We start from the raw sequence: 16,493 nt of genomic DNA on the forward strand, positions 1-16,493 counted from the left end.
AATAACCAGTTTCAACTCAGAATCACAGAGGAGCTTGGAAGGCTATTCAACCTTGAAAGCCGGATGAACCCAGGCCCATCCTGGGCCCAGCCCTCAAGGAAGCTCAACTTCTGTACCTTCTAACAATCCCCAGTTCGGAAGCGCCTTCCAGTGCTCCTTGGGGATGTCATCGACAAAATATTTCTCTTTTCTCTGTAATGGATTTGCATTCCCACCCACTTTCTGGTTCTATGTCGAAAATTCCACTTCCTTAAGAAATGTTTTTAACCTTTCTAATGGGTTTTCTGTCTCCAATTTACACTGTCACGGGGATCTGTTCATATTTGTCTGTTTAGTTTTCTTGGGTTTATGTTCTGTTTTTGTCTTTTTTCTCTCTCTTTCTAAGTAATGTGATCTGAGGTAATGTATCCTGCTCTCCAGCTGCCCAAATTTAATTTTAAAGTCCTTCCTCTTTGCCATGATGTTTTATTTCAATTCCTCTCATAAAACGAACAAAGTTAACAAGATGTCCTTGAGAGAAACAATCTTCCAGAGATCATGTTTCTGAGGCATGACACATGCTTCCTGTCCAATTCCACCAGAAAACTGGAAGCATAGTATGAAAGTATTTATTGAAATATGTTGGAGGGAACAGTGTATGGAAATAGGAAATAGGAATAAGAAGAAGTGGATGGAAGAGAGAGACAGGCAGAATCAATGCCTTGACTTCTATTAGCTGAGAATGAATTTCTTACCTAGGTTATTCTATCACGACGATGTACATAGAGCCAAGGTCTATGAGGAAATAAACAGAAGATGGTGACAGAGGAAAACTCCTGGGTGACAAAGGGCATGTTAAGTGTATCAGAGCTGGGTGATAACCACGGCCACAGATTTTTAATGGCTTGCAAAATACACATCAATCATGGATCAATGGATGAAGGCCAATCCTTAATCGGAAGGAGGATTATGTTCAAAAAACAATCAGATGTCATCATCTTTTTATTAACAAGGCATAAAAGTAGAAAAGCCTAGAGTAAGTGGAAAACAAAGAGGGGAGAATTTGCGTGTGTGATTTATTCTTTATACTCTTTATGCTCAATTCCACTCAGGATTTGGCACTCGAGTGCAAGTCTTCTTAGCACGAGGCACAAAAATGATAGTTTTTAGCCTTGTAGAACTGAAAAAAAAAGGCTTTCACTAAGACTCATAAGTATCGAGATATCTCTGCTTTATTTTCTTTTTTAATTAAGCACAATGGAAACTTTGGTTGTGAGCCACTTCACTCTGTCTTGTTAAAGCTTGTTACTCACTGGTCTTCTTATTGGGTCCCATAATGGGAAAGTGTTTTTTTGGGGCATAGGGGAGAGATTGTTGCTAAGCTGCTAATGACACCATATGTGTCCAAATCTACATTCTTATTATTCCTGTGTGTCTGCAATATGATATCCACATTTGCTATGCAGTATACATGAAGGCAACCCTGAATTAATCAGTTGTTTGTTACGCAGAAAGGCAGTTATTGGGAATTTCTAGGAAAAATCGTTATGTAAAAAGGAGAACCTACTATGTACTATAAATAGAATAGAAATGGGTCTGTAATATTCAAATGACTTGGAAGAATTAGCAACCAGTAGGAAACTTCATGACAACTTAAGGATGCATTGTGTTAGCATGTTCTCTTGCTGATGCCATTTTCATGTCTTTGCTATATAGTTTCACTATGCCATAATTAAGCAATTGTGCAGTGCAGCTGGCCCTGAAATATGAACTTGTCCAACAAAAAGTTTAAGAATGAGTCAAGTATGATTCCTGACTCTTTGCCCAAAGAAAGGAAATGATGGGTTTTGTTTTAGTAAAGAGAAATTCATCCTTTATAATCCTGTGTACTGTACAAAATACGCCTTCCGTAAACCAGTAGCAAAAAGTAAGAGTCGTTTCGGATGTACTGAACTAACTCCGGAATGAAAATTCTCTTCTTCAGTGCCCTAGGATATACAGAGAAGGGACCCAGGTAATTACTGTAATGGATAACAATGAAGCTTAGAATGGTCCAAGAGAAAATGCTTACCAAGGCAACCTTTATTTTGATGTGATTACAGGCTCACCTTTTCAGGTGTTTCCTTTAGGTCATTTAAGAAGGTCATTCAAAAGACAATGTGGTTAGATTATTAGATGTGGCTTGGGATGTTTATTTAAAACTGCTATTGTATAGATGTCTTTATCCTTGATGTGATTTCTAAACTGTCAATTCAAATTTTTCTTATCAATGTACCCATCAGAAACGAAAACAAACCACCATTGAACTGATATTTCAGTGTTTGAAGTGTCAATGTTGAACTGACCTATCTTACATCTTGACAAGAAGGAGGACAAGAAGGACAGATTAGCCATCAGTAGCTCAGCCTTGGAGACTTCCTCTCTCTTTCAGGCCCCTGTGACATTTCTCTGGCTTCAGTCCCACTACACATCTGGGCACTAATCCCCTCTGAAGAAGATCCACTTAATCTTTTGAAGCCAAAGCCCTGAGTTTCATAGCTGCTGGAACAAAGGGAGGGGGAGCAGGCTTCTCTTTTCCTCAGGATCATACTAAACACCACAACATTTCACCCTTCTCTTCCTGTCATGTGTATGTTATTTACCTCTGGCTGTGATCCCCAGACCATGGAAGTAGCTAAGTTCAGCAAGTAGAAACAACATCGGTCAGAAAACTACCTGATTCTGGTGTTTAAGCTTAGAAAGCATGGATCCACAAGTTATTGTTTCTTGACAATTATACCACATAATTATCTTTCTGGAAAAAAATAATGCTCTAGCATAAAGGGCTTGGCTGTTTAGTTTATGCTTTCAATTTGAATCCTTGGACTAACTGCTATTGGCAAAACTGCCTAATCTTACTCTCACCTGTCTCGGAGCATTTATTTTCTTGTTGAGAGCATTTAGGTGTGGCCATCTGTGATAGCATAACACTAAGGTTCTGCGCTCCAGTCACAATTGACCAAGCAACAATCACACCCAAATATTAAAGTGATCATTCAGAGCTGGCAGCTCCATCTCTAGGAGAAATGCAGCCCTCAGGGACAACAAGGGAAATCCAGATGCTTTGTTGAAAACTAAATAAAGTCAAAGAACTGTAGGTCATCCGAGTGCCAAGCAATGTCATTGTTAAACCTCTAAGATGAGTTGGGAATTGAGGAACTGTTTTAGGGTCATGTTTGGCATAAAGGGAAAAAATTAGGATGAAGGAAATTCCCAAATTGCAACATGACCTAGATCCTTCACAAAGCTACTGCTCCATAAAGCTATTGCCAAATGTCATTTTAATCAACTCCAGCCTTCATTGGATCTCTATCTTGAGAGCACAGCTAGTTTCACCAAGAGCAGTCAGCCAGAGTAGCAGCGAAAAGCACAGAGTGATGTTGGCATCATTATCTGCATTGCTGTTCATTACTTTCTGCAGAGATAATAAAATGTTATCCATTTTTGTTGACATTGGTAACCCACTCTTGTCTAAAAGGACAGAATATATCCTGGTGTCAGGCTCTTCCAAACACACCTCTTTCCCACTGATATGTAAATATATCTCATTCTTCTCTGTGATGTCATAGGAGATTTACTCTTTTATCCTTAAAAATCTTAGTCACTGTAACCATCAAGAGTCTCTGATTGTATTTGACAGACATATTAATGTGCATACTATGGAGGTAAAAGATAGTAGGAAAACCATTCTTAGATAGAAAAGGAAATACATGAATGAATAGAAAGGAAAGGCTCACATAGCATTTTAAACCCATGGGGCGATTTAACAGAGGTCTTACTTCCCATGCTGAACACATTCCAAACCTCCTTGTCTTCCTAGCTATTTTATTTCCACTACACAAAAATAGAAACAGAATACCCACTATACTACACATATGTGACTAAAAACCGTACACAGTCAATGTCCATCATAAGGGTTCATTGAGTAAACAAATGAATTGCTTAAAGTGACTGCCTGAACTATGGCCAAGACTGGCTCCAAAGAAAGAACTAAGCTTTGGAACTTCACAAGTACATATGCATCTGAGATAGTTAATTTTATGTATCAACCTGACTGGGCCATCAGGTGCCCAGATACTTGATCAAACATTATGCTGTGAGGGTGTTTTCAGATGAGATGAACATTTAAATCAGCAGACTCAGAAAACCAGATTGTCTTCCATAATGGTGAGTGGGCCTCATCCAATCAGTCGAAGGCCTGATCCGCCCCAAGTAAGAGAATTCTCCTGCCTGACAGTGTTTGAACTGGGACATCAGCTCTGTAGATTTTGGACTTGTCAACCTCCATAATAATATGAGCCAATTCCTTATAATAAACCTCCTTATATACCTATCTATCTGTGTGTATATACATGTATATACACGTACAGCGTATATGTCCTATTGTTTCTGTTTCTTTGGAGCACCCAGATGAATACACATCTCAGACTTTAGAGTTGGAATCGAGGTGGGCCAGTATACTCTCAGTTCTGGTAGTTCCTTTCAGCCCTAAACAGAACTCTTACTCAAATGACAAATGACTACATATTGCAATACAAGTGCAAATAAATAACATTCATGTATTTAATAATAACTTTTTCTTACTTTAGGAGCTAACTATTTTCTGTCTTCAATCAGTAACTCTAAGATTAAGCCTTAGTCAACTAAGGTTGAAGTCTGATAATCCATACACTTTTTTCCCCAAGTGCAAGTTCAATCAGTGGTTGATAAGAAAGGATATTAATATGATACAGAAAATTCAACCAGTGACCAAAGAGTTATATTATGAATGGCTCCTTAGAAGACAAATGAGATTTACAGTCCTAACTGTATCAATTAAAAAATATGGCTATGTGTTTAACAAGTAGTCACACCTCAAAGGTATATTTCAAATAAACCGGTGCTAGTCAAGTGTAGTCACAACCACATTTCCTTAAAGCTCTTGTTATGGAGCTTGTGTTAAATTTCCTTACCTGTTGGAAGGGAGAAGGTGTTTTGAGGAAGGCAAATGGTTGGGATGTACGTATTGGGGATCACAGCCCTGCCATCACTGAGAATGCTGGCTAGCTTGGCTTCTATTACAGTCCCTTGTCTTGCATCTGACACATGCAGGTCACTTAGTACTGGTACTGAACAAAGCAAGGCACTGTGGGGTATTAGTAAGTGCTCCTTTCAATGCATTGACAATTTAAACCAATGTATTAACCCTACAGATTTGTTTTGAAAATACAACAGTTAGCACGTTTGAAGATGCTTGCTTTTAAGGGTACTCAGTCACATTGATGCAGAAAATTAAATCCAAATTAGATACTTCCTTCATACTGTCCTGTTCTCACATAAAAGTGACACGGATTCCTGAAAAGATGACCAAATATTGAGCCACAATATTTTTGGCTGGATATTTCCCAAGAAGCCAACCCAATTGTAGAGAATAAGTCTGCCTTGAATCTCCTGTTTCCTAAGGACCTAAGCAAAATCAATACATTTTAGCTAACTGAATGGGAAAATGGAGAAGAGATTAATATTTATTGAGCACCTACTCTGTCCCATGGAATATTCAAATATATTCTTTTATCACTGAGTCTTGACAATAACCAAAAATAGGTTCCATTTTTGGTACTTACAGTCAAAGAAGTTAAGCAGTTAAGTGACTTGTCCAGGGTCACAAAGCTAGTAAGGGATAGCACCAAATTAAAACTTGTCTCTATGTGACTCTATTTGATTCTCTCATACTTTCTCACCCAGGCAGACAGTCACCTGGAGACCATAACAGTGTAATCTCAGGAATAAAGCTAAGGCTTGGGAGTTTCAAAATGAACATTCTATTTCGTGCTCTGCCAGACCAATTCGATACAAAGCCACCCAGTTCCTCAGGCGGCATTTTTTTCCCCACCATTTGTAAGATAACCATCACAATATATGTCCCATGCCACAGATCCATGCTTTCTGGAGATTATTAAATGCTTTACAGTACTGTAAAATTCTTGGGAGAAATATAATCATATGGTGATCAGTATCAGAATTTCACCAAACTTAAGAATGGTGGCTCCTAAAGGAAAAGAACAGCTAAGTTAAAAAGTCTACAACGTTTTCTCAAATCATTCCTCTTAAAATCTTACCTGATTAGATTAGTAATTAGTATACACATTTATGACACTTGCGGCGATGAAATATTTAAAATTACCCCATCTCTACTAAAAATGTATTTGTCTCATTTTTCACACTTTTCACCCATTTTCTTTCAGTCTTGGTAATTTTGTTTTCTACTAACTTATCTCATCAAATTAATGGTTGTGACAGTTCTTCTCATATTATGGACAAACACTGAAGACGTGAAACAGAAGGTGTTACCTAGAATGCAGAGACCATCCGTGCAGTTTTCGGATTCCTGGCTTAGACCTTCACAGAATTTGCCCCCATTTCTTGGGGGTGGTGCCGTGCACTCCCGGATCCGCAAATGCTCACACTCTGGACTGCAGACTGACCACTCGCTCCACACTTCCCAGCTCCCATCCACTTCAAAGGGAAACGACAGGAACCATTATTAGAATGAATTAGGTAGCTATAAGGAGACTCACCCCAGGACTACTGTTGTTCTTACAACTGAATTTTGAAGAACTAACCAGTACAACGAAAACAAAATAATGTATCTGTTTATCTTCTCTCCATGGTTTCTTTTCTAAACAGATAGGCTAATGAATGCAGTGGTGTAATTCTCTTGCTATTTCAGGATGAGCCCTATGACTGAATTTCAGCAAGCATTCGAATTACCAGTGCCCTTGGGTTGGCTAATAATATCATTATCCACTCTTTCTCAGTCTTTCATGCCCAAGTGCATCTTAGACGGACAGATAAACTACGTGCAGTAACCACTGGTAATCACCACTTGGTATGGGTTGACAGTATAGAACAGAGAATGGAATGAACTCTCTATAAGCTCTAGAAATCTCTAAACAATAAAAAGTTAAACTGATATATATTGATAGTATTAAACTAAAACAGGTCAGTCAAACCCCAAGACACTAGGACTTACATAAACAGAGTTTCTTGGGTCATGGATTGCTGCCATATGTAGCAACAAACAAACTGAATCCAATTCCACTACAAATCAACCCTAGAAATGACGACAGCTGTTGGAAGCAACTGTTCCATTACTCCCTAGGAATAGTCCAACCATGCTTATGTGGGCTATTTAAGATGCTTTAATTTTTAATGTAGAGCAATTAGTTGAGAATAGGGTAACAGCAAAAATACTGAACTTGAAGCAAAATGTCTGACTCCTTGTTTTGGTTCTGTCATCTTATTAGCTGAGCAACCATGGGCAAATCACTTAGACTCACTTTACCATTTCTGTCAACTGGGGATAAGAAAACTCACAACACAGAATTCAATGACGTTCCATGTGTAAAAGTATCTTGCACAGTACCTGGCACATAGTAAGCACTCAATAAATGTTTATTGAATACGAGTTCAAAATGAAACTCCAAGAATATGCTGCTGGTAGGAGCCTCACCTTGGGTTTGAGTGGAACTAGATTTGAAATTTTAAAGACATGAGGCTGTAGTCCAGTGTCCTCAGAGTTAATGTTTTATAATGCTTGTGAGACTCAGATCAATTTATTTCTCAGTGGGAGGATATGCTTCCCATAAAGGAAGTCATCTTCCATCTCATCTCTTTCTTATTGTATAAATCAGGTTAGAGCCAGTGAGAGACAAACAAAAGAACTTATAAAAGCCATACTTGATAACTGAAGTCTCTCTCTATTCAGAAAGGAAAGCAAACATAGACCAAATGTAAAATATAAACTTCTTTGATACTGTACAATTTCTGCCAATTGCACTGTCGATAAATACAAAACTAAGTCTGATAAGGTCAGTTGGTTGGTAACCAATGATAAAGGGTCAAATTTTTGGTAACTGTTTTCTGCTCACAGACAACTCAATCCCCGCTAGCTATGATACAAATGAATGCTACAACATGGGAGAACCCAAGGAGAGAAGGGGATGGCTTAGCCTAACAAAACACTGGTAGTGTAAAAATACTTCAAAGCATTTGGCTTATTGATGGTAAGTGTCCAGGGTCATTGAGGATTTAAAAAAAAATTTGCCTCCAAACAGGGCTATTTCACCCATGTTCTTGCCATTACAATGAGTTCCATGTTAGCACTTTGGACAAAGGCTCCGTTCTAAGAACTAAGGAGTGGGTAACTTTGGGAAGGAAGGTTATATTGAATGCTTCACACCAGCTTAATAGTGTTGGTGGATCAGAAGGGAAAAGGTGATCTACACATATCTCACCAGGACAAAGAGAAGTGCAGGTTATTTTCTGCACTGACATGCCCTCACAAAAGGCCCCACCATTGAGAGGAGCTGGGTTGGTGCAGGTCCGGGAACGTTTCTGCCATCCTCTACCACAGCGAACATTGCAGGCTGACCACTCTGTCCAGGAAGACCAGCCTCCATTCACTGAGAGAGAAAAATGGGGAGGGGAGAAAAAAAGGAGAGAGGTTTTTACTGATTGCCTACTATGTGCAAGCCACTGTGCCAGGTGTTGTGAGTTGGGCATCCAGGGACCAAGAGACTGTGCGGACGCCCACTGGTTCTCCATCGTGGGGCACAGTGGGGCTTCCCTCATCTCTGCGCCTCAGTCTACTCATATGATATAGGAGGAACACAGAGAATTTTCTTTGCAGGGAAATTATGAAAAATGCGAAGAACTCATCAAAATATGTCTAAACCACTTGAAAATCCAGAGTATAAGAAGAAAATATCAGCATTTGAATTTCTACTACTTGAAGCGCTTCAAAAATAAATCCCAGGGCTCTTCTATTATGGAAGGGATTGCCTTTACTTAAATAACTGGGAATTTCTTTTATATAACACCTGAGATATTTAGCACATAGTAATGTTTGTTTTGGGTAGCTCCAAGAGAGGAACTGCTTACAGCAGGACTGGAGAGGATGGGGGTGCATATTGGGTTTGGGAAGGAGGGGAAGCAGAAGTTGCCCACCTCAGTTATTTTCAAAGATAAGCACAATAGAAGAAAATAAACAACTTTTAAAATTATTTTTAAAAGAGAGAGATTGGAAATGTCATTGACTATCTCAGAAGTCCAATACTGGAGGGAAGAGCAAACACATTAATGGGAATAGAAGTGTAGTCTCACCTTCCAAATAAGAGAGGCAGGAGAGAACGCTGTAGCGGATGACCACTAAAGTCCTCTCAAGTTCTTAAAGTTGGAAGTTTTAATAAAATACACTTCCCTCTACTTCTCTGCTTTCCATCCTCCCTATCCATTCCTGGCCTTTGGGCTGGTCTTACCATAAACCACCACTGTGGCTGACAGGCTCCTCCTCTTGGCCACGATGTTGGCTGCCATGCAGGTGTAATTCCCTGAGTCCGAGAGCCGAGCCTGCCTGATAATGAGGTTGTGGTCAGCTCTGGTGTCAATGTTCTCATCTTGTTCAGAGTCAATGGGCTCCTCATTTTTTAGCCATTCCACCTATAAGAAGAAAGGAAAGTTTACTTTGCAAGTCATTAAAAAAATGTCTTTTCTGGAATTGGAAGGTGAGCAGTTCCGGTGTGTCGGAGAGAGATGTACTAACATACAGAGCAGTAGCAATGATTTTTTTAAATCTTTATTCCATTTCTCAACCCTTTTATTTAGTAAATTTCGTATGTTCAGGAAATGAATACTCAAGTTAATAAACTGGAGGCAGTAAAAGAACATAAATATCCTATTGACTTTGACCCATTTTCTAAAAATGCAGTGGAAGAAAGAAAAGAGATGACTGTAATTAGGTCATTTCATTATATTTTATTTTATTACAACTCTGGTGATGATGACAATGTTTCAATAACTAGTCCAAAATGGAGTTCAGAAAATCAACACAAATATGCAGAATTTGTATTCTGTGCTGAGAGGATATTATGTTGTCAGACAAGGTTTCAAGTCAATATGTTTGCACTTAAATTTTAATAAAGGCATGATAATGTATAAAAGCCGATGTAATACAGATTTGGGCAATCATAGGCACATAAATTAAATTTCCCTAGTTTTGGGGATACCTTTCTTTGTTGATCACTTATGTCATTCCTTGAATGATTCAAGAACAATTAGGCCGGGTTAGGCACCCGACACATTTAAGGCCCAGCCTCTCTTCTGGAGGAGCTCACTTGACACATCTTCTGAGCGTAGGCTAGTCCCATCTCTGATTTCTTTTCTCCAGCTTGCTCTTGGAGAACCTATTTCCCTCTTTCCAGTTCCTCCATAATCCTATCCTTGGCCCAAACTTCTCTTTCCTTGGACACGTGAAGAAGACACACATGGAACCTTCTACTATTTCGATGCCCATCCTCCTCCCAAGTTGAGGTGCACCGCCCCTAACTGCCCTATTTTCTCAACCAGGCCAGTCTTCTCCCAAACTAACTGTTTGCCTTCCTCATTTTGTCCTCTGCTTCCACATCCAAACAACATTTGCACTCTCTAGTGCCATCTTGGTAGCACTAGATACATCTCTTGCTTGAAAACAACCATTTAGCAATAGTTATCAGCATATGTTATACACAGAAATTTAACGGACATATCAAAACTGTAATTTAACACAGAAAGCAATGGCAGTAACTACACCACAGAGACATCACAGAGAAGCATATGCATCAGGGGACTTTTCATCATACTCTGCCAACCATTAGCACAGATAATTGAAAGTTGGTTTTAGAATAAGATGCCTAATTTCTTATTTAAATCTAAAGAATTCTAATTTATCACCAATAAATAAGTGGCATCTGTTATATAACAATATGATTTAATAAGGATTTTTGATTTCTACAGAAAAGGGATTTATCAGAAGAGAACCTATAATGATCTTTTAATACATATCCCAAGTACTACCCCATTAATGAGAGTTGGAGTACCAAACATCATCATCATCCAAAATCTACCCTAGAAAAGGTCAATTTTAGAAAAGAAAATGATATCAAATAACCAAAAGGAGAGATCTGAGAACTTCTTTAAAACATCAAGAAGGGCTGGAAAAGCAACATGGTGCAGGTCCATGAAGCAAAGAAGCAAGCTTGCCTACCAACCCCCGGAAGTTCCTGGTGATGCCCTCAGGCATTGTTAATTTCCTGCTCTTGCTATTTGTGGAACCTAGAAAGCTGTTCCCTCATGTTCCCACCTGAGTCATAGTCTGTTTCCATACTTACCCCCAAACAACTGGTCAGGAAGTTGGGAAAGTCTGGCCCTGTTCCATAAGTAAATTATTTCTAGTGAATAAAAGCCAGAGAGAGCCCTGGGGGCAGTGTCTCTGGAGGTGGAACTCAAAGGAGCCCCAATACCTGGAAATCAAAGAAAGCTTTCTCCAACCAATCTTGGCAAAAAGGAAATTAAAGCCACAATCATCAAGTAGAGGTCTAGCTTCAAATTGAAAACGCTTATAAAAATAAATCACACACAAAGTTAAGTGGCCAGTAAACTAGGAAAATACTTGCCACAAATTTGATAGACAAAAGGTTAATAATATGATGATCTGAGGAATAATAATCTGACCAGCTCAAGTTCTTATATAAGTCGATGATAAAATCCCATCAGAGGTAATAGCGCATAAAGATAAGAATACGTTTCATTGAAGGAAAAAAGAAATACATGGTAATTAAACAACTGAATAAATATTCTACACCACTAATAAAAAACTGAAACAACAAAATAATTAGATTTTTCCTACGAAAATAGCAAAGATTAAAATTACACACACACATACATATACACATAGTTTTTATTTTTGCAGTTGGTTTGTTTTTTGCTGAACTTGGAGAGCACGGGGCATTTCCACTATTGATGCTCTATCATAGTCCCTTTCTAGGGCTTCTGCAATAGCTCTCAACTAACTGGGCTCTCTGCTGCTTCCATTCTTGCCTCTACAGTTGATTCTCCACAAAAGGATTAGATCATGTCACTTTCTAGCTCGAAATCCTTCAATGGCCTCGAATCCCACTTAGAACAAAATTGCAAATCTTTACCAAAGCTAACAAAGTCCTTCTTGGTCAATTCTCCATCTTGGATTCTGCAAGTAACTCCTGATTACCCGACGGAAGCCCTACTGGACTCCTTCCTGTTCTAGAAAACTCAAAGCAAGTTCCAACCTCAGCACCTCAACATCTGCTGAGCCCTCTGACTGGCAGGCCTTTCCCATGGGTAGCCCCATGGCTCAGTTCCACTTTTCATTCAGGTCTCAGATCAAATGTCACCTCCTCAGAGAGGTCTTGCCTAACAATCCTTCCTAATAGAGCAAGCCCCCTTCATCCCCTCATTCTATATTAATTCTCTTCCTAGTACTTATCTCCATCTGATAGTCTTAAAGATAGTAATGACTTTTGTTCTTATAATTATGATCCCAGAAATTTACCAAAGGAAAGTATTAGAGCCACAAACAAGATTTAAAAACAATAAATTATTTTTAGTAGGAAAAAAAAGAAAGGAAAAGAAAAAAGTATGCCAAATAATAGAACTTTGTTTAAATAAATCACAATTCAATTACATGCTTTAATATTATCTAGGCACTAAAAGTCATGATTCCAACTACACAGTGAAAACACAGAAAATGTTCATAATACATGAAAGAGTCAAAATGGAAAATTTTATGTTTTGTGTTATCATAAATTTGTAAAACAAAAAAAGAAATCACAAACATATATATATATATATATATATATATATATATATATATATATACACTTTTAAAAAAGGCTTGGAAGGGAATACAATATGTTTATAGAGATTTTACGAGAAGACGAGAGGTGACTGTTCTTTTCTTCCTGGTGGCTTATTGTCACACATTCAAGGAAAACCTATTTAGTAATCTGAAAAAATCACTTCAACTTAAAAACATCTCTTTTACTTATCATGTAGCACAGTGGTTTTCAAATTTATGTTTAACCATAGAATGTTTCCTCAATTTAAATCTTATCTGAAAACCTAAAATGAAAAACAAATCAATAAGGAAAGATCTTACAATCGATGCAGAAGTGAAGGACCCTGAGCTGCATAAGCTTGGCCACACCCGGGGCCACGGTTTACACAACTCCAGGGGAGACCACTCACATCATTCCCTGACCATGTCAATCATGCCCCACGGAGATGTTCAGTGCACAATCTGTACCACCAGTTAAGTTGACCCTGCCATACAATCTACCCACTCCCCACCCACATGTACTATGGACACAGACAATGGTTGGCTGCTGGGTATTTCCAGATCATAGTTTGAAAAACATTGATATAGGATGAATGAGGTATGGTAGGTATATGTACATTCCGATATACTTGGTTTTTATGGTATCATGGCTGAGGTCCATCAACCCAATTATGTCTGTAAACAATCAGCACATGAGTAGATTCCTAACTGTGGGCCTGTTTTCTATTTGTAAACTAATAGTTCATCCATTCAACTGATGGCAGGATCTTTATGAGGAAATCAGTTTGGTATTTTCTGGGCTTATAAAAGTGAGAAATTGCTCTAGGATTTATGCTTTTGTCACTTAGAGAAATTTTAAAACATTTTTGATGAGCTAAGTGCTGCTAATGTAGAATAGTTTAATAAATAAGATAGAAAAAGCATTCTCTACCCCGGCAGTTGCAAACTCAAATGTTCCTGGGGGCCAGGGAGGGAACATAAATTACAGAAGTGGCGCTGGGTGTGAGACATCCATGTGCATTGCTTGCATATTAAAGACAAGGGCTGTTCTTCATTTCCACCAAGGAATGAGCTCACTCTCATTTTTCTTAAAAAATATTATTGCTTTCTGTCTCCTTTTGTTTTCCCACTTTAGAGATATGAGTAATTTAAAAAAATAACAATGAGCACAATGAAAAACGACAATGAACTCATTTTTGCTTAAAAATCTCTTTTGCTTTTAAAGCATCACAGTGGTCCTCAAATTTATGGACTACTTAGCCTCAGTGTCAGGATGTATGGAGAAGTGGTGATGATTATGACAAAATGTAGATTACACGGCCTGTGCTGATGTGCAGCCACGAGTCAGGTTCAGACGATCTCTTTCATCTTTCATGAGAAGCCAAGGATGTGTATTTTAATGTAATATTTCTTGATTCTAACACGATGGCTCATATATTGCAAAATATATTGTGAGGGCCAAACCAAATATATCCATGAACTAGAAGCAGATTCACTCCTTCTTCTCCACAAATGTGACAATATACCAGCTTTCTGGCCCCCCGTGAATATTATCACAAGGAGGGGCTTGTGTCCCTCACTGATGTTAATTCCTTTTCATTGAATCTGCTTCCCTCATCATGCTAGAATGTATGGGTCACATGTCGTTGCCCACTCTCAAGGATTTCTCGTGGAAATGACTGGCAACCATCGAAGAACTTTAGAAGTTATATAGGGTATGCTTTCTGCAAGTATCATAAGGGCATGTGTACTGAGTTCAGAAATTATTTTACAAGAAGTTGACAACACTGGAAAGCCCTAATTAAGCTCTTAACAAAAGCAATACAAATTTTCAAATTAGCCTTATGGGATCAATATGTTGAGCACCTTGAGGCTAATCGACATTTGTTTCACTGATCCAAATGGCTTCATGCTAACAGGTTATCTCTTTGACCAAGAGGCGTAACATTCCAGAAGGTTGTTGGAGGCATTCACACCTGAGAGAAACAGTTTTTCATCTGGTTTCTACTTACTTGGTTTGTATGGATAATTCCAGTTAGGAGCATTTGAAGAAACTAGTTACTTAGAGGTAATGAGCTTATGGATTTGCAGGATGCTGGCATTCACTAGCATAGTGTTATGTACAGATGGTCTGCAATTTGTAGATTTTTCCAGTTTATAAACAAATCTGGAAAAGCAGACCATCAAAGACAATTAGATTCTAAGCCAGACAGCAGGTTCCTGATCAGTCATTCTGGGGACAGAAGGTATGTAATTGACGAGCCTATAGATTTTCTCAACAACAGGCAGCATGGTGCAATGCAAGGGGAAAGAGGCTCTTTTGGAAGAGTGATGGGTTTATGCTTTGTGGGAGATTCTTTTATCTGAGACCTGGATTACATTTGAAAATGTTTGCATAAGTCCTAACATTTCACCTCTTCTGACCTTTTGTCAAAAACATTTACGTACATATATAAACCTTACACCTAAATGTGTATTTCCATCAGACAGCATGTCAGAGTTCTAATGTTCCTGTTCTTGTTCTTAATATTCCATAAGAGAATGAGAAGGTGAATGGTGTTACTAACCATTTAGAAAGATGAGAACTAGACAGAAAAAGAAAGTCACTTTAATAAGCTTGCTCTCTTCCCAGGCAGGATCCCAAGCCTCTTGTCCTTTGAATTCTAGATAGCATCAACTTGGAACTCTCCCTTCGTATCCCATAGAAAATGCCAATGAGGGCCATTTGTTGATATTATCTACCAAGGGTTCCTATCTCTTAATTCTAGTCTTCTCTCTTGGGATTTGCTGGACTAAATATAAAATATCGCAAAGAGTGGCATCCCTCTACTCAGATTGGAGCATGTTTTCATCTAATGTTAGTTTAGGCCATTAGTTGCTTTGCTGCTTTCAGATTACATGTCATTTGTCCTCTCCTCTCTCCTTGATAATATTTCCTTCGAGTTATTTATAGCACTACTCTCATGTTTCCCCTTTTGTCTTCCTTTTCTTTCCAGACTGTATAGATTGACTTTAAAGCCACCTACACTGTGGTTTTTTCAATTTAGCTCCACTTATCTGATTATGCATCACAAAAGGAAGCAGAAATTCAGCTTAATTGTGAAGTCACAGCAGCAGAACTAGGTAAATTTTAGAAACCTAATGATAACAGACAGAATCACACTCCTTGATGCTGAATGAAATGACAGACATGAGCACCTTGGTAGAAGCCTGACTTCTGATTATGGAGCCTTCCCGTCTGACATTGCGTGTCTCTTGTCAGATCAGTGCTGTCCTTTAACTTCCTCGTTTCAGTTATGAAAGTCAGGTACAGTCTCATTTTTTAATTCATCTTGACAGGCAAATGGTCTCTGGGAAAGTGAACACCCTGTTCCACTGTTTACTGAAACTGTAACATTGTCATGAGTGAAGAATGAGACATGTTTACATTAATGTAAAGCATTGACAAGACTGATGGTCAGAGGAAAAAGACAACATTAAACAGACAAAGCATATGTATAAGAATGGGGAGAGAAATGCAATCAAAAGATGCTTTGTAAGGAGGGCGCGTGCTGCCGTTTGCTTCTCAGCCGTGTTTTCCATAGTGCAATGGATCTTGTGCTTTGCTAATTCTACCTCTCCTCGTTCCCATCTGCTAGGGGAAAAAGAATGCAGGTTTTGAATCTTTGATGAGCAATACCTAGGAGATGCTTCCAAAGCATGATACCCCAAAGAGTGATGTAAAACATAGTGTAATGTGTCATTTCATTTCAAAGAATTATTTTAAGATGGGAAGGATTCTCTAACAAGATTACAAAGAGTTGGC

General features: G+C 38.5%; 1 protein-coding gene across 9 annotated transcripts in view; it reads right to left on the reverse strand.

The window, feature by feature from the left end:
* Positions 1-16,493, reverse strand: part of UNC5D (unc-5 netrin receptor D) — a 492,857-nt gene that overhangs the window by 98,344 nt on the left and 378,020 nt on the right. For 4 of the 9 annotated variants that reach the window (XM_070599129.1, XM_070599127.1, XM_070599126.1 and 1 more), the window contains exons 5-7: positions 9,318-9,498; positions 8,295-8,462; positions 6,349-6,513 (exon numbers count right to left, since the gene is read on the reverse strand). In XM_070599129.1, the coding sequence (XP_070455230.1) occupies positions 6,349-6,513; positions 8,295-8,462; positions 9,318-9,498 (514 nt within the window). The remainder of the gene's footprint in view (positions 1-6,348; positions 6,514-8,294; positions 8,463-9,317; positions 9,499-16,493) is intronic. The other 5 variants (XM_070599133.1, XM_070599132.1, XM_070599131.1 and 2 more) reach the window with 2 other exon arrangements.

This window comes from Equus przewalskii, chromosome 28 (assembly GCF_037783145.1).
Source record: "Equus przewalskii isolate Varuska chromosome 28, EquPr2, whole genome shotgun sequence".
Lineage (NCBI taxonomy): Eukaryota > Metazoa > Chordata > Mammalia > Perissodactyla > Equidae > Equus > Equus przewalskii.